The sequence below is a fragment of the Girardinichthys multiradiatus genome, chromosome 15 (genome assembly GCF_021462225.1).
Source record: "Girardinichthys multiradiatus isolate DD_20200921_A chromosome 15, DD_fGirMul_XY1, whole genome shotgun sequence".
In the NCBI taxonomy this organism is placed as follows: Eukaryota; Metazoa; Chordata; class Actinopteri; order Cyprinodontiformes; family Goodeidae; genus Girardinichthys; species Girardinichthys multiradiatus.
This window is the reverse complement of record NC_061808.1, coordinates 1,203,229-1,222,762: the sequence shown is the minus strand read 5'-3', so window position 1 is coordinate 1,222,762 and position 19,534 is coordinate 1,203,229. Positions and strand designations below refer to the sequence as shown.

General features: G+C 40.1%; 1 protein-coding gene across 5 annotated transcripts in view; it reads right to left on the bottom strand.

Moving 5' to 3' along the window:
• myt1la (myelin transcription factor 1-like, a) overlaps positions 1-19,534 on the bottom strand; it is a 60,951-nt gene that overhangs the window by 17,736 nt on the left and 23,681 nt on the right. For all 5 annotated transcript variants that reach the window (XR_007041805.1, XM_047388183.1, XM_047388185.1 and 2 more), the window contains 4 exons: positions 11,935-12,344; positions 8,131-8,265; positions 4,241-4,331; positions 3,420-3,530 (listed from right to left, as the gene is read on the bottom strand). Coding sequence is in view for 4 of the 5 variants with exons in the window: in XM_047388183.1 (XP_047244139.1) it covers positions 3,420-3,530; positions 4,241-4,331; positions 8,131-8,265; positions 11,935-12,344 (747 nt within the window). In the remaining variant the exon portion in view is untranslated. The remainder of the gene's footprint in view (positions 1-3,419; positions 3,531-4,240; positions 4,332-8,130; positions 8,266-11,934; positions 12,345-19,534) is intronic.

Genomic DNA, 19,534 nt, shown 5'->3' with positions numbered 1-19,534 from the left:
CCATCCGTCCGTCCGTCCATCCATCCATCCGTCCATCTGTCCATCCATCTGTCCATCCATCTGTCCATCCATCCGTCCGTCTGTCCGACCGACCGTCCGTCCATCCATCCATCCGTCCATCTGTCCATCCATCTGTTCATCCATCCATCCATCCATTCATCCATCAATTCAATTCAATTCAATTCAATTCAATTCAATTCAATTCAATTCAGTTTTATTTATATGGCGTCAATTCACAACACATGTCGTCTCAAGGCACTTCACAACAGTCAGGTTCATACATTCCAATTAATCCTAATCATTGAACAGTTCAGTCAGATTCAGTTATTTATTCAAATTGGATAAAAAGTTTTTCTATCTAAGGAAACCCAGCAGATTGCATCCAGTCAGTGACTTGCAGCATTCACTCCTCCTGGATGAGCATGTAGAGACAGTGGACAGTCAATAGCGTTGACTTTGCAGCAATCCCTCATACTGAGCATGCATGTAGCGACAGTGGAGAGGAAAAACTCCCTTTTAACAGGAAGAAACCTCCAGCAGAACCAGAACCAGGCTCAGTGTGAGCGGCCATCTGCCCCGACCGACTGGGGGTTTGAGAGAACAGAGCAGAGACACAAAGAGAACAAAGAAGCACTGATCCAGGAGTACTTTCTATGGGAAGGAAAAGTAAATGTTAATGGATGTAGCTCCTTTAGTCGTTTCATCTAGAAAGAAAGAACAGATAAACTCTGAGACAGTTTTCAAGGTTAGAATCTGAAAGAGAGAACTTAGAGTTAGTCACAGTAGAAGCTCAGTCAGTAGCCATGTCTAGGAGAGAGAAAGGGTTAAACACCAAAAGACAGGGTCATGTGGATCTGCCTCCCATTCTACTTCTAGAGACTCTAGGAACCACCAGTAAACCTGCAGTCTGAGAACAAAGTGCTCTGTTAGGAACATATGGACCAATCAGATCTCTGATGTATGATGGAGCTAGATCATTAAGGGCTTTATATGTGAGGAGGAGAATTTTAAATTCTATTCTGGATTTAACAAGGAGCCAATGAAGGGAAGCTAAAATAGGAGAAATATGATCTCTCTTTTTAATTTTCATCAGAACTCTTGCTGCAGCATTTTGAATCAGCTGAAGGCTTTTAACTGCATTTTGTGAACATCCTGATAGTAACGAATTACAATAGTCCAGCCTTGAAGTAACAAATGCATGGACTAGTTTTTCAGCGTCACACCTGGACAGGATATTTTTAATTTTGGCAATGTTCTGGAGGTGAAAGAAGGAAATCCTAGAAACCTGTTTAATATGGGATTTAAATGACATGTCCTAGTCAAAGTTAACACCAAGGTTTTTTACTTTATTATCGGAGGTCAATTTAATGCCATCCAGGTTAAGTGATTGACTAAGCAGTTTCTTTTTTAAAGACTCCGGTCCAAAGACGACAACTTCTGTCTTGTCTGAATTTAGAAGCAAAACATTTAACGTCATCCAAGTTTTTATATCTTCATGACATGCCTGTAGTCTATCTAACTGGTTGGGCTCATCAGGATTTATGGATAAGTAAAGCTGAGTATCATCAGCGTAACAGTGAAAATGTATCCCATGCTGCCTAATAATTTGACCTATTGGAAGCATATATATAGTAAAGAGAATTGGCCCAAGTACTGAACCCTGTGGTACTCCACAATTAACCCTGGAGTTTAAAGATGATTTATCATTTACATGAACAAACTGGAATCTGTCAGACAGATAAGATTTAAACCAGCCTAGCGCTGTTCCCCTGATCCCTACAGCATATTCCAGCCTTTCTAAGAGAATATTGTGGTCGACTGGATCAAATGCAGCACTGAGATCTAACAGAACCAGAACAAACACAAGTCCATTATCTGAGGCCATAAGAATATCATTAGTGACTTTCAGCAGAGCTGTTTCAGTGCTATGATGAGCTCTGAAACCTGACTGAAACTCTTCAAACAAGTCATTGCTGTATAAATGTTCACACATTTGATTAGCAACTATTTTCTCAAGAATTTTAGATAATAATGGAAGATTGGATATAGGTCTGTAATTTATTAAATCATCTCGATCAAGCGAAGGTTTCTTAAGTAAAGGTTTAATTACAGCTAACTTAAAAGCCTGTGGTTCTGATCCATTTACTAATGATAGATTAATCATATCTAAAATGGGGCTGGTAATCAGAGGGAACACTTCCTTAAATAATTTGGTTGGGATTGGGTCTAACATACAAGTTGAAGGTTTAGATGAAGCTAATATTTCTGATAACTCAGGAAGCTCCACAGGATCAAAACAGTCCAAACACAAATCAGGTTCTGCAGTTATTTCCAATGTTTTCTCACTTACTGAGGATGAAGTAATCATCTTTGGGAGCATGTCAAAGATTTTCTTTTTAATAGAATCAATTTTATTTAAGAAGAATCCCATAAAGTCATGGCTGCTAAGAGCTAAGGGAATGGATGGCTCAACAGAGCTATGACTCTGTGTAAGTTTAGCAACTGTACTAAAGAGAAACCTAGGATTATTCTTGTTCTCTTCTATTAATGATGTGAAATAAGCTGTTCTAGCTTGGTGAAGTGTCTTTTTATACAACAGTAGGCTATTTTTCCAGATTAAGTAGGAATCCTCTAGGTGTGTAGAACGCCTTTTTCTCTCCAATTTTCTAACATTGTGCTTTAAAGTACACAGCTCTGAATTAAACCAATGAGCCTGTCTTCTATAAATGATTACCTTCTTTTTCAAGGGGGCTGCATTGTCTAATGCATCACGCAATGATGAAGAAACACTATGAACAAAAGAATAATTTTGTGAAGGGGCAGAAACAGAATTATTGCTCTCCATTGTGCTTTTCAGTGATAATGAGGAAATTAAAAGTGGAACAGATTCTTTAAAGGTTGTTACAGCATCGCCTGATAATGATCTACTATAATGAAATTTTCTTTCAGGTGTGGAGTACTCGGTTAAATTAAACTCAAAGGTTATTAAGAAATGGTCAGACAGGACAGGGTTATGAGAGAATATTGTTATGTCTTTACACTCAATGCCATATGTCAGCACAAGGTCCAGAGAATGAAGACAAAGGTGGGTAGGTTTGTTAATATTTTGAGCAAAGCCAATTGAGTCTAAGATAGCATTAAACGCTATATTTAAGCTATCACTTTCAGCTATCCATCCATCTGTCCATCCATCCATCCATCCGTCCATCTGTCCATCCCTCCATCCATCCATCCATCCCTCCATCCATCCATCCATCCATCCATCCATCCAACCATCCATCCATCAGTCCATCCATCCATCTGTCCATCCATCCATCCGTCCATCCGTCCATCTGTCCATCCATCCATCCATCCATCCATCCATCAGTCCATCCATCCATCCATCCATCCATCCATCCAGCAGCTCAGAGGGGCAGTACCTCAGGACTCGGTCTGACGTCTGATTGGTCTTACTGCCACCATCAGATGAGTGAGTCTTTTCATGGACCTTTGCCATCTTTTCTGCAGCTGCTATCGGACATCCGGACAAACTGTCCGAGGAGGGAGAAACAACAGGAAAAGGTTAGACATGAAGACAGAAACGTTCACACAGAAACACTAAATTTGGGGTGGATGGAGCAGATCAGAGAGAAACTTGGACTGGTTTTAATGGACTGGTGGGTTCCTCCTGCGTGTTCAGTTGGAGAGACTACTTTATTGTTTGACTGGTGAGGAACTCATTGAGGAACTGACTGATTAGCAGCTTTAATTGCTTCCTTGTGGACTAGCAGTTGATTTTTTTGACATCAAACATGAAAATTCTAGCATCCTGGAATAAATGGATTAAAGAATCCCACCAACCCCACCCTCAAAATCCAATTTGGCTGCTCAATGTGTAAAACCCAGTTTTCCTGCAGTAATAAACTGTTAATCTACATTCAGTCAGTGTACGAATTGGTCACAGGCAGAATCCTCTGAGGGACGATGTTGCTGCTGTGTCTTGATGAGACATCAGCTCATGTTGGTAACATGTTGGTAACAAAGAAACACTTTAGTTGGACTCAGTTTTCTGTCATTAACATCCACCAGTGATGATGTTTGAAGATGGGGTGGGGCAGTCAGAGATAATCCTGAATTGTCTTGGTGGTTTGGAGAACCTAAAGCTGCCCGAGGTGGTTCATGCAGGAAGAAGACCTCAGCGCTGAGACTGATCTGAAACTTTCTCATGAAACATCACACAGGTGAGAGGATGCAGACTCACCTGCGATGAGAATTCCTGTTGCTATTGACATGCCCCCGTCCAGAGCAGCCAGGAGTCGGACACTTTAACACATTTTCATACATGGCAAGAACTTTAACAGATAGGAGAAGATGAGAGAGACAGCGAGGGTTAGGAGCCGACAGGAGAGTTACTGGCTGGTTATTACTGACTATTGGACATGCTCAGATCACACCAACATGGCTGACGAGGTGTTCACGTGATGAGAACAAACACTGATGAGTCAAACTGTGAGGGGATGTAGCCGGAGGGAAATATTTACCGACAATGATCCGAAAATCCCTCTTCTGACATCTGACATCAAGAACTTCTTATTCAGAATCACCTGGTCCACCTTGTCTAGAACCACTGATCCAGGAACCATCTAATCCATAATATTCTGATCAGAAACCTTCTGTCCAAGAACTTCTTATAGAGAATCATCCGGTCCAGAACCACCTGTTTCTAAAAAAATCTTATCTAGAATAATCTGATTCAGAGTGGTCTGTCCAATAACCATCTGGTCCAAAATCATTTAATCCAGAGCCATCTCATCTATAACCATCTCTCCGGTGCATAACCGTGTAATCATGAACCATGAGTTTCTGAACTATCTCGATTTGGACCAGATCCAGAACCACCTAATCCATTCTTCATGCTGAAGAGAAGCTCCCGGCAGAAAGACTGATCAGAGTGAAAACGTCTGGTTTCTTGCAGACAGTTTTTGGTTCACAGAGGATCATGTTCGTCATGCAGGGTCCAGATTTCCCGATGATGGAAAGTCAGCATAAAGAATCAGAGTTTTCACACAGACCAACTTGTTAAACCAGATTTAAAGCCAGGCTGATGTTTTAGATCTGTTCCTGACAGATTTAAACTACGCTAATTTTATCAGATTTTACTCAGAAAAATAATTACATTCTCTGCCTCAGTTGGTTCTGGAAATATTCCTGTTTTATAAAACCAGCCTGATTATTTTGATAAACTGCAGCAGCTTAGAAATCTCACTTTGTGTTTCTTTCTGATTTTCCTGAATATGAAAAAGTTTCATCTCTGACGTTTCATCTTAGTTCTGTTATGCACACGGTTCTCTGACAGTTTACGGTCAGGTTGAAACATCACAACCAGCCATGAGCTGGAGGAAAAGATAAAGCATAGAACAGAGATGACAGCTTCTCAGCATCCTCCTCTTCTAAAATCTCCACCAAACTGAAGACAAACAGCTTTTACCTGCTGAGGATTCCAAGATGGTAAATGGACTGAACTTATACAGGTCCTTCTCGAAATATTAGCATATTGTGATAAAGTTCATTATTTTCCATAATGTAATAATGAAAATTTAACATTCATATATTTTAGATTCATTGCACACTAACTGAAATATTTCAGGTCTTTTATTGTCTTAATACGGATGATTTTGGCATACAGCTCATGAAAACCCAACATTCCTATCTCACAAAATTAGCATATCATTAAAAGGGTCTCTAAACGAGCTATGAACCAAATCATCTGAATCAACGAGTTAACTCTAAACACCTGCAAAAGATTCCTGAGGCCTTTAAAACTCCCAGCCTGGTTCATCACTCAAAACCCCAATCATGGGTAAGACTGCCGACCTGACTGCTGTCCAGAAGGCCAATATTGACACCCTCAAGCAAGAGGGTAAGACACAGAAAGACATTTCTGAACGAATAGGCTGTTCCCAGAGTGCTGTATCAAGGCACCTCAGTGGGAAGTCTGTGGGAAGGAAAAAGTGTGGCAGAAAACGCTGCACAATGAGAAGAGGTGACCGGACCCTGAGGAAGATTGTGGAGAAGGGCCAATTCCAGACCTTGGGGGACCTGCGGAAGCAGTGGACTGAGTCTGGAGTAGAAACATCCAGAGCCACCGTGCACAGGCGTGTGCAGGAAATGGGCTACAGGTGCCGCATTCCCCAGGTCAAGCCACTTTTGAACCTGAAACAGCGGCAGAAGCGCCTGACCTGGGCTACAGAGAAGCAGCACTGGACTGTTGCTCAGTGGTCCAAAGTACTTTTTTCGGATGAAAGCAAATTCTGCATGTCATTCGGAAATCAAGGTGCCAGAGTCTGGAGGAAGACTGGGGAGAAGGAAATGCCAAAATGCCAGAAGTCCAGTGTCAAGTACCCACAGTCAGTGATGGTCTGGGGTGCCGTGTCAGCTGCTGGTGTTGGTCCACTGTGTTTTATCAAGGGCAGGGTCAATGCAGCTAGCTATCAGGAGATTTTGGAGCACTTCATGCTTCCATCTGCTGAAAAGCTTTATGGAGATGAAGATTTCATTTTTCAGCATGACCTGGCACCTGCTCACAGTGCCAAAACCACTGGTAAATGGTTTACTGACCATGGTATCACTGTGCTCAATTGGCCTGCCAACTCTCCTGACCTGAACCCCATAGATAATCTGTGGGATATTGTGAAGAGAACGTTGAGAAACTCAAGACCCAACACTCTGGATGAGCTAAAGGTCGCTATCGAAGCATCCTGGGCCTCCATAAGACCTCAGCAGTGCCACAGGCTGATTGCCTCCATGCCACGCCGCATTGAAGCAGTCATTTCTGCCAAAGGATTCCCGACCAAGTATTGAGTGCATAACTGTACATGATTATTTGAAGGTTGATGTTTTTTGTATTAAAAACACTTTTCTTTTATTGGTCGGATGAAATATGCTAATTCTGTGAGATAGGAATTTTGGGTTTTCATGGGCTGTATGCCAAAATCATCCGTATTAAGACAATAAAAGACCTGAAATATTTCAGTTAGTGTGCAATTAATCTAAAATATATGAATGTTAAATTTTCATCATTACATTATGGAAAATAATGAACTTTATCACAATATGCTAATATTTTGAGAAGGACCTGTATAGCGCTTTTTCCAGTCATACAGACCGCTCAAAGCGCTTTACACTAGAGCCACATTCACCCAATTGCACTCACTAATGCTCACACATTCATACACCGATATGTAGATCGGTAGGCAACTTGAGGTTAAGTGCCTTGCCCAGAGGCACATCGACCTATGGCAGGAGGAAGCTGGAATCGAACCCACAACCTTCTGATTGCAAGACGATTACTCTTCCTACTGAGCCACAGTTGCTGTTTTCTGCCAGCTGCTCTGGAACTGTGCCGTGATTCCTGATCTGACACACTGGGATTAAACCTCCTGTAAACAGAGTCCAAACACAACAAACACTGATGGTTCATGCAGAAGCCAGAAGATGGATCCCCAACATGCTGACACCTGTGAACTTTCACAGAAACATCCAACAGCTCGGAACATCTCAGCTCATCCTGAATAAAGCTGCCGGGGCCACAACATGCACAAGCTTTCATGTTTGTGATCAATGTAAAGCAGAAATCATCTGATTGGATGGGTAAAGAAAGGCGGGCCGAGCAACAGAAACATTTTATCTTACTTCTGGTTCTTCTGCTGACCCAATCTGAGCTGCATCCAATTAGATGATGGTAATCTGAACCTAATGTCTGACTTTAGGTCAGATGGTGTTGTTTGGACAGGGAGATCTGATTGAAACCTAAACAGAATTCCTGAACATGATCCTGATGGAGTGGGCCTCCATCTGGGATTGGCAGCTGCCTAACGATGTCTGTTTTCTCTGGTAAACCTTTCTCTGAATGTTGATCTAACTGCAGAACACTGGTTCTAACCCTGATCTCTGTTTTCATCTCAAACCTGAGGAGAAAGGCCACCAGGCCACACTTGCTGAGACATATTGGAGTATTTAGGGAATTTTAGCAGCAGATCCAAGCTGATCCTTTTGGTTTAGTTTAATCAATAAGATGATTTCTGCCTCTGAGGAAACATCCAGCATTCCAAAAGAAATTACGTCTGGCGGATAAAAAGCAGCAGCACCTACTTTCAGGTGGGACCCGGTCTTTGTGGGGACACCCGGACAGGCTGCGGTGGTGGGGGTACAGACCCGTCACATGACCGGTACCATCACAACCCGGTGTCGGACATTTGCTCTCCTTCTTCTCTCCTCTGGAAGAATCTGGAAAGAAACAGAAGGAGAAACATCTGATGAGATGGACCACAGAACAACATCAGTCTGAATAATCGGTTCAGCAGACTGGTTCTGTTTCACCTTTTAGTAGTATCGAAATTAAAATATCCCAGTTCTGATGGGTTGAGCTCAGTGCATTTACAGAATCCACCTGTAGATAACATCACACAGAACAGAATTGCTGTCCTTGTCAGCTGAGCAGAACCTTGTCTGCATAACGGGCCATTTAATAATAATAATAATTGATACTTTATTGATCCCCAAGGGGAAATTACACCCTCTGCATTTAACCCATCCCTTACAGGGAGCAGTGGGCTGCTGTTGTGCGGCACCCGGGGAGCATTCTGGGGCTAAGGGTCTTGCTCAGGGACCCAGAGTGGCAATCTGTGGGATACAAACCCGGCCCCTTGTGTCCCCTCCAGAATGCAAACCTCCTGCTCTAACCACTAGGCCACCACTCCTTTTAATGGTCCAGCACAGACCTATTTTACTGAACCAAACAACTGTAAGACAGGAAACATGCAGAGCATCTATGTACTGGTGATGTTTGATGTTAACAGATATGTTCAATCCTGAGAGGAAACAATCGCCAGATAAATCTGGTTTAGGTTCTGGTTCAGTTTGATGCTGTGCCTTCAGTGGGTTTCCCAGGAGAAAGGTCCTCTGACAGGTGAATATTACCTGATTCCACCTTCTGACAGGTGAACATTACCTGGTTACACAAACTGACAGGTGAACATTACCTGGTTCCACCTTCTGACAGGTGAACATTACCTGGTTCCACCGTCTGACAAGTGAACATTACCTGGTTCCACCCACTGACAGGTGCACATTCACTGGTTCCAACCACTGACAAATAAATATCATCTAGTTCCACCGACTGAAAGGTGAACATTACCTGGTTCCACCAACTGACAGGTGAACATTACCTGGTTCCACCCACTGACAGGTGCACATTCACTGGTTCCAACCACTGACAAATAAACATCATCTAGTTCCACCAACTGAAAGGTGAACATTACCTGGTTCCACCTTCTGACAAGTGAACATTACCTGGTTCCACCCACTGACAGGTGAACATTACCTGGTTCCACCTTCTGACAGGCGAACATTACCTGGTTCCACCCACTGACAGGTGAACATTACCTGGTTCCACCTTCTGACAGGTGAACATTACCTGGTTACACCCACTGACAGGTGAACATTCACTGGTTCCAACCACTGACAAATAAACATCATCTAGTTCCACCGACTGAAAGGTGAACATTACCTGGTTCCACCTACTGACAGGTGAACATTACCTGGTTCCACCAACTGACAGGTGAACATTACCTGGTTCCACCTTCTGACAAGTGAACATTACCTGGTTCCACCCACTGACAGGTGAACATTACCTGGTTCCACCTTCTGACAGGTGAACATTCACTGGTTCCAACCACTGACAAATAAACATCATCTAGTTCCACCGACTGAAAGGCGAACATTACCTGGTTCCACCAACTGACAGGTTAACATTACCTGGTTCCACCTTCTGACAAGTGAACATTACCTGGTTCCACCCACTGACAGGTGAACATTACCGGGCTCCACCCACTGACCGGTGAACATTACCTGGTTACACCTTCTGATAGGTGAATATTACCTGTTTCCACGCACTGATAGGTTAATATTACCTGTTTCCACCTTCTGACAGGTGAATATTACCTGTTTCCACCCACTGATAGGTGAATTTTACCTGTTTCCACCCACTGATAGGTGAATTTTACCTGTTTCCACCTTCTGACAGGTGAATATTACCTGTTTCCACCTTCTGACAGGTGAATTTTACCTGTTTCCACCTTCTGACAGGTGAACATTACCTGTTTCCACCTTCTGATAGGTGAATATTACCTGTTTCCACCCACTGATAGGTGAATTTTACCTGTTTCCACCTTCTGACAGGTGAATATTACCTGTTTCCACCTACTGACAGGTGAACATTCACTGGTTCCAACCACTGACAAATAAACATCATCTAGTTCCACCGACTGAAAGGCGAACATTACCTTGTTCCAACCACTGACAGGTGAACATTACCTGATTCCACCTTCTGACAGGTAAATATTACCTGGTTACACCCACTGACAGGTGAACATTACCTGGTTCTACCTTCTGACAGGTGAATATTGCCAGGTTCCACCTTCTGACAGGTGAACATTACCTGGTTACACCCACTGACAGGTGAACATTACCTGGTTCCACCTTCTGACAGGTGAACATTACCTGGTTCCACCCACTGACAGGTGAACATTACCTGGTTCCACCCACTGACAGGTGAACATTACCTGGTTCCACCCACTGACAGGTGAACATTACCTGGTTCCAACCACTGACAAATAAACATCATCTAGTTCCACCGACTGAAAGGTGAACATTACCTGGTTCCACCTTCTGACAGGTGAACATTACCTGGTGCCACCAACTGGCAGGTGAACATTACCTGGTTCCACCCACTGACAGGTGAACATTACCTGGTTCCACCCACTGACAGGTGAACATTACCTGGTTCCAACCACTGACAAATAAACATCATCTAGTTCCACCGACTGAAAGGCGAACATTACCTGGTTCCACCTTCTGACAGGTGAATATTACCAGGTTCCACCTTCTGACAAGTGAACATTACCTGGTTCCACCCACTGACAGGTGAACATTACCTGGCTCCAACCACTGACAAATAAACATCATCTAGTTCCACCAACTGAAAGGCGAACATTACCTGGCTCCAACCACTGACAAATAAACATCATCTAGTTCCACCAACTGAAAGGCGAACATTACCTGGTTCCACCTTCTGACAGGTGAATATTACCAGGTTCCACCTTCTGACAAGTGAACATTACCTGGTTCCACCCACTGACAGGTGAACATTACCTGGTTCCAACCACTGACAAATAAACATCATCTAGTTCCACCGACTGAAAGGCGAACATTACCTGGTTCCACCTTCTGACAGGTGAATATTACCAGGTTCCACCTTCTGACAAGTGAACATTACCTGGTTCCACCCCTGACAGGTGAACATTACCTGGTTCCACCTTCTGACAAGTGAACATTACCTGGTTCCACCCACTGACAGGTGAACATTACCTGGCTCCAACCACTGACAAATAAACATCATCTAGTTCCACCAACTGAAAGGCGAACATTACCTGGTTCCACCTTCTGACAGGTGAATATTACCAGGTTCCACCCCTGACAGGTGAACATTACCTGGTTTCACCCACTGACAGGTGAACATTACCTGGCTCCAACCACTGACAAATAAACATCATCTAGTTCCACCAAATGAAAGGCGAACATTACCTGGTTCCACCTTCTGACACAAAAAAGTACCTGGTTCCAGCTGCTGGTATACAGAAAATAACTCAGTTCCACCCTCAATCAGGTGAACAATACTTGGTTCCACCTACTGAAAGAGCCAGGTGATCAACTTGATCACGATGTTCTGGTTAGTCACTGTATTTTGTAACATGTTACCAGCAGTAACTGTGAAGCTGCAATCGAAGACTAAATCAACCAACAGAACCCTGACTCAGAGCTGCAGGGTCCAAATAGACGTCAGCATAGTTCAGATCAGAACCGTCCCTGCAGGAGTCAGTGTGTAGGTGTCTCTACCTTTAGGGTAGTAGGCCCTCTTCAGCCCATCCGGGTGCATCCTGGACTTGCGTTCCTCAGCAGCGGTGCTATGCCTGGGGCTGTGCTCCCCATGGATGCGGTGATGGTGCTGATCCCGACGGGGCATTGTATGTTCTGAGATCATCCGGTCCCGCATCACCTTTGCTCTCTCAGATTCCAGGGCGATGGCCTTCTCCAGCAGCGACAGGTTTCCCTTGGCCATGTCGAATGTGTCATCGGAGCGGTCTGAGGCCACGGATGTGGTGTCCTCGTCGCCCTCCTGACTGTAGCTGTAGCCTCTGGATGCTGGACTCAGTTGCTCTTCCAGCTTCATCAGGTTCAACATCTCAGAGTAGCTACGCTCCAGTGGTCTGGCGTCTTCCTGAACTTCTTGTGGATAGGTGTCGTACCTGAGAGTAAAAAGCACAGTGAGGTTTCAGCAGGTCTGGATCATTTTCCTATGAAGCAATGATATTGGTCCCAACCAAAGACTAGAGGAAGCTGAAGAAAAGACCTTCCTGTGCCTGAGCTGCGTTTGGTTGAACACCAGAACCCCTCAGGGGAGCGTGGGTTGTTGAGTTAGAGGAGACCTAACTGTGACTGGCATGCTTCACCACTGGTTTTTGATTGCTGGTGTTTTAACTTCTGCTGTTTAATTTCTCGTTTTTTAACTACAGGTGTTTAACCAATGGTCTTAACTACTGGTATTTAGTACTGGTATTGAACTACTGGTGTTTAACTACTGTTTTTTACTACTGGTTTTAACTACTGGTTTTGACTACTGGTATTTAACTATTGGTTTTTACTACTGGTGTTTAGCTACCGATGTTTAAAGACTCTTTTTTACTACTGGTTTTAACAACTGATTTTAACTACTGTTGTTTAACCACTGTTTTTTCTACAGGCGTTAACTACTGGTATTTACTACTGGTTTTAACTACTGGTGTATACTACTGGTTTTAACTACTGGTGTTTAACTACTGGTTTTAACTACTGGTTTTAAGCATTGATGTTTAACTACTGGTTTTAACTATTGGGTTTAACTACTGGTGTTTAACTACTGGTGTTTAACTACTGGTGTTTAACTACTGGTTTTGACTACAGGTATTTAACTATTGGTGTTTAACTACTGGTTATAAGCACTGGTGTTTAACTACTGGTTTTAACTACTGGTTTTAACTATTGGTTTTAACTACTGGTTTTAACTACTGGTGTTTAACTACTAGTCTTTACCACTGGTTTTAACCAATGGTGTTTAACTACTGGTTTTGACTACAGGTATTTAACTATTGGTGTTTAACTACTGGTTTTAAGCACTGGTGTTTAACTACTGGTTTTAACTACTGGTTTTAACTATTGGTTTTAACTACTGGTGTTTAACTACTGGTTTTAACTACTGGTGTTTAACTACTGGTCTTTACCACTGGTTTTAACCAATGGTGTTTAACTGCTGGTTTTGACTACAGGTATTTAACTATTGGTGTTTAACTACTGGTTTTAAGCACTGGTGTTTAACTACTGATTTTAACGACTGGTTTTAACTATTGGTTTTAACTACTGATTTTAACTGCTGTTGTTTAACTACTGTTTTTTTCTACAGGCGTTAACTACAGGTGTTTACTACTGGTTTTAAGTACTGGTGTTCACTACTGGTTTTAACTACTGGTGTTTAACTACTGGTTTTGACTACTGGTGTTTAACTACTGGTTTTTACTACTGTTATTTAACTATTGGTTTTTACTACTGGTGTTTAGCTACCGATGTTTAAGTACTCTTTTTTACTACTGGTTTTAACAACTGATTTTAACTACTGTTGTTTAACTACTGGTTTTGACTACAGGTATTTAACTATTGGTGTTTAACTACTGGTTTTAAGCACTGGTGTTTAACTACTGGTTTTAACTACTGGTTTTAACTATTGGTTTTAACTACTGGTGTTTAACTACTGGTGTTTAACTACTGGTCTTTACCACTGGTTTTAACCAATGGTGTTTAACTACTGGTTTTGACTACAGGTATTTAACTATTGGTGTTTAACTACTGGTTTTAAGCACTGGTGTTTAACTACTGGTTTTAACTACTGGTGTTTACTACTGGTTTTAACAACTGATTTTAACTACTGTTGTTTAACTACTGTTTTTTTCTACAGGCGTTAACTACTGGTGTTTACTACTGGTTTTAACTACTGGTGTTTACTACTGGTTTTAACTACTGGTGTTCCACTACAGGTGTTTAACTACAGGTGTTTTCTACTGGTTTTAACTACTGGTGTTTAACTACTGGTTTTAAGCATTGATGTTTAACTACTGGTTTTGACTACAGGTATTTAACTATTGGTGTTTAACTACTGGTTTTAAGCACTGTTGTTTAACTACTGGTTTTAACTACTGGTTTTAACTATTGGTTTTAACTACTGATTTTAACTACTGTTGTTTAACTACTGTTTTTTCCTACAGGCGTTACCTACTGGTGTTTACTACTGGTTTTAACTAATGGTGTTTACTACTGGTTTTAACTACTGGTGTTCCACTACAGACATGTAACTACAGGTGTTTACTACTGGTTTTAACTACTGGTTTTAAGCATTGGTGTTTAACTACTGGTTTTAACTATTGGTTTTAACTACTGGTGTTTAACTACTGGTGTTTAACTACTGGTGTTTAACTACTGGTTTTGACTACAGGTATTTAACTATTGGTGTTCAACTACTGGTTTTAACTAATGTTGTTTAACTACTGTTTTTTCTACAGGCGTTAACTACAGGTGTTTACTACTGGTTTTAACTACTGGTGTTTACTACTGGTGTTCCACTACAGGTGTTTACCTACAGGTGTTTACTACTGGTTTTAAATATGGTGTTTAACTAGAGGTGTTTACTACTGGTTTAAACTACGGGTGTTCCACTACAGGTGTTTAACTACAGGTGTTTACTACTGGTTTTAACTACTTGTTTCAACTACTGGTGTTTAAATACTGGTTTTGACTACTGGTGTTTAAATACTGATTTAAACTACTGTTATTCAACTACTGTTTATTTCTACAGGCGTTAACTATAGGTGTTTACTACTGGTTTTAACTACTGGTATTTACTACTGGTTTTAACTACTGGTGTTCCACTATAGGTGTTTAACTACAGGTGTTTACTACTGGTTTTAACTACTGGTGTTTAACTATTGGTGTTTAACTACTGGTTTTAAGCACTGGTGTTTAACTACTGGTTTTAACTACTGGTTTTAACTATTGGTTTTAACTACTGGTTTTAACTACTGGTTTTAACTACTAGTGTTTAACTACTGGTGTTTAACTACTAGTCTTTCCCACTGGTTTTAACCAATGGTGTTTAACTACTGGTTTTGACTACAGGTATTTAACTATTGGTGTTTAACTACTGGTTTTAAGCACTGGCGTTTAACTACTGGTTTTAACTATTGGTTTTAACTACTGGTTTTAACTACTGGTGTTTACTACTGGTTTTAACTACTGGTGTTTACTACTGTTTTTAACTACTGGTTTTAAGCATTGATGCTTAACTACTGGTGTTTAACTACTGGTCTTTACCACTGGTTTTGACTACAGGTATTTAACTATTGGTGTTCAACTACTGGTTTTAACTAATGTTGTTTAACTACTGTTTTTTTCTACAGGCGTTAACTACAGGTGTTTACTACTGGTTTTAACTACTGGTGTTTACTACTGGTGTTCCACTACAGGTGTTTAACTACAGGTGTTTACTACTGGTTTTAACAACTGGTGTTTAACTAGAGGTGTTTACTACTGGTTTAAACTACTGGTGTTCCACTACAGGTGTTTAACTACAGGTGTTTACTACTGGTTTTAACTACTTGTTTCAACTACTGGTGTTTAAATACTGGTTTTGACTACTGGTGTTTAAATACTGATTTAAACTACTGTTATTCAACTACTGTTTATTTCTACAGGCGTTAACTACAGGTGTTTACTACTGGTTTTAACTACTGGTATTTACTACTGGTTTTAACTACTGGTGTTCCACTATAGGGGTTTAACTACAGGTGTTTACTACTGGTTTTAACTACTGGTGTTTAACTACTGGTTTTAAGCACTGGTGTTTAACTACTGGTTTTAACTACTGGTTTTAACTATTGGTTTTAACTACTGGTTTTAACTACTGGTGTTTAACTACTAGTCTTTCCCACTGGTTTTAACCAATGGTGTTTAACTACTGGTTTTGACTACAGGTATTTAACTATTGGTGTTTAACTACTGGTTTTAAGCACTGGCGTTTAACTACTGGTTTTAACTATTGGTTTTAACTACTGGTTTTAACTACTGGTGTTTACTACTGGTTTTAACTACTGGTGTTTACTACTGGTTTTAAGCATTGATGTTTAACTACTGGTTTTAACTACTGGTGTTTAACTACTGGTGTTTACCACTGGTTTTAAGCATTGATGTTTAACTACTGGTTTTAACTACAGGTATTTAACTATTGGTGTTTAACTACTGGTTTTAAGCATTGGTGTTTATCTACTTGTTTTAACTACTGGTGTTTAACTACTGGTCTTTACCACTGGTTTTAACCAATGGTGTTTAACTACTGGTTTTGACTACTGGTATTTAACTATTGGTTTTAACTACTGGTGTTTAACTACTGGTTTTGACTACTGGTGTTTAACTACTGGTGTTTAACTACTGGTTTTAACTACTGGTGTTTGACTACTGATTATAACTACTTGTTTCAACTAGTGGTGTTTAAATACTGGTTTTGACTACTGGTTTTTAACTATTGGTTTTAACTACTGGTGTTTAACTACTGGTTTTGACTACTGGTTTTAACTATTTGTTTTAACTACTGGTTTTAACTACAGGTGTTTAACTACAGGTGTTTACTACTGGTTTTAACTACTGGTTTTAACTATTGGTTATAACTACTTGTTTCAACTACTGGTGTTTAAATACTGATTTTAACTACTGTTGTTTAACTACTGTTTTTTTCTACAGGCGTTAACTACAGGTGTTTAACTACTGGTTTTAACAACTGGTTTTAACTATTGGTTATACCTACTTGTTTCAACTACTGGTGTTTAAATATTGATTTTAACTACTGTTGTTTAACTACTGTTTTTTTCTACAGGCGTTAACTACAGGTGTTTAACTACTGGTTTTAAGCATTGGTGTTTAACTACTGGTTTTAACTACTGGTTTTAACTACTGGTTTTGACTACTGGTATTTAACTATTGGTTTTTACTGCTAGTGTTTAGCTACCGATGTTTAAGTACTCTTTTTCACTACTGGTTTTAACAACTGATTTTAACTACTGTTGTTTAACTACTGTTTTTTTCTACAGGCGTTAACTACTGGTGTTTACTACTGGTTTTAACTACTGGTTTTAACTACTGGTTTTAACTACTGTTTTATTCTACAGGCGTTACCTACTGGTGTTTACTACTGGTTTTAACTACTGGTGTTTACTACTGGTTTTAACTACTGGTGTTCCACTACAGACATGTAACTACAGGTGTTTACTACTGGTTTTAACTACTGGTTTTAAGCATTGGTGTTTAACTACTGGTTTTAACTATTGGTTTTAACTACTGGTGTTTAACTACTGGTTTTAAGCATTGGTGTTTAACTACTGGTTTTAACTACTGGTTTTAACTACTGGTGTTTAACTACTGGTTTTAACTAATGTTGTTTAACTACTGTTTTTTTCTACAGGCGTTAACTACAGGTGTTTACTACTGGTTTTAACTACTGGTGTTTACTACTGGTGTTCCAGTACAGGTGTTTAACTACAGGTGTTTACTACTGGTTTTAACAACTGGTGTTTAACCAGAGGTGTTTACTACTGGTTTAAACTACTGGTGTTCCACTACAGGTGTTTAACTACAGGTGTTTACTACTGGTTTTAACTACTGGTGTTTAACTACTGGTTATAACTACTTGTTTCAACTACTGGTGTTTAAATACTGGTTTTGACTACCGGTGTTTAAATACTGATTTAAACTACTGTTATGCAACTACTGTTTATTTCTACAGGCGTTAACTACAGGTGTTTACTACTGGTTTTAACTACTGGTATTTACTACTGGTTTTAACTACTGGTGTTCCACTATAGGTGTTTAACTACAGGTGTTTACTACTGGTTTTAACTACTGGTTTTAACTACTGGTTTTAACTATTGGTTTTAACTACTGGTTTTAACTACTGGTGTTTAACTACTAGTCTTTACCACTGGTTTTAACCAATGGTGTTTAACTACTGGTTTTAAGCATTGATGTTTAACTACTGGTTTTAACTACTGGTGTTTAACTACTGGTCTTTACCACTGGTTTTAACCAATGGGGTTTAACTACTGGTTTTGACTACAGGTATTTAACTATTGGTGTTTAACTACTGGTTTTAAGCATTGGTGTTTAACTACTGGTTTTAACTGCTGGTTTTAACTACTGGTGTTTAACTACTGGTCTTTACCACTGGTTTTAACCAATGGTGTTTAACTACTGGTTTTGACTACTGGTATTTAACTAATGGTTTTGACTACTGGTGTTTACTACTGGTGTTCCACTACAGGTGTTTAACTACAGGTGTTTACTACTGGTTTTAACAACAGGTGTTTAACTACAGGTGTTTACTACTGGTTTTAACTACTGGTGTTTAACTACTGGTTATAACTACTTGTTTCAACTACTGGTGTTTAAATACTGGTTTTGACTACTGGTGTTTAAATACTGATTTAAACTACTGTTATTCAACTACTGTTTATTTCTACAGGCGTTAACTACAGCTGTTTACTACTGGTTTTAACTACTGGTATTTACTACTGGTTTTAACTACTGGTGTTCCACTATAGGTGTTTAACTACAGGTGTTTACTACTGGTTTTAACTACTGGTGTTTAACTATTGGTGTTTAACTACTGGTTTTAAGCACTGGTGTTTAACTACTGGTTTTAACTACTGGTTTTAACTATTGGTTTTAACTACTGGTTTTAACTACCGGTGTTTAACTACTAGTCTCTACCACTGGTTTTAACCAATGGTGTTTAACTACTGGTTTTGACTACAGGTATTTAACTATTGGTGTTTAACTACTGGTTTTAAGCACTGGTGTTTAACTACTGGATTTAACTACTGGTTTAAACTACTGGTGTTCCACTACAGGTGTTTAACTACAGGTGTTTACTACTGGTTTTAACTACTGGTGTTTAACTACTGGTTTAAACTACTGGTGTTCCACTACAGGTGTTTAACTACAGGTGTTTACTACTGGTTTTAACTATTGGTGTTTAACTACTGGTTTTAAGCATTGGTGTTTAACTACTGGTTTTAACTTCTGGTTTTAACTACTGGTGTTTAACTACTGGTCTTTACCACTGGTTTTAACCAATGGTGTTTAACTACTGGTTTTGACTACTGGTATTTAACTATTGGTTTAAACTACTGGTGTTCCACTACAGGTGTTTAACTACAGGTGTTTACTACTGGTTTTAACTACTGGTGTTTAACTACTGGTTATAACTACTTGTTTCAACTACTGGTGTTTAAATACTGGTTTTGACTACTGGTGTTTAAATACTGATTTAAACTACTGTTATGCAACTACTGTTTATTTCTACAGG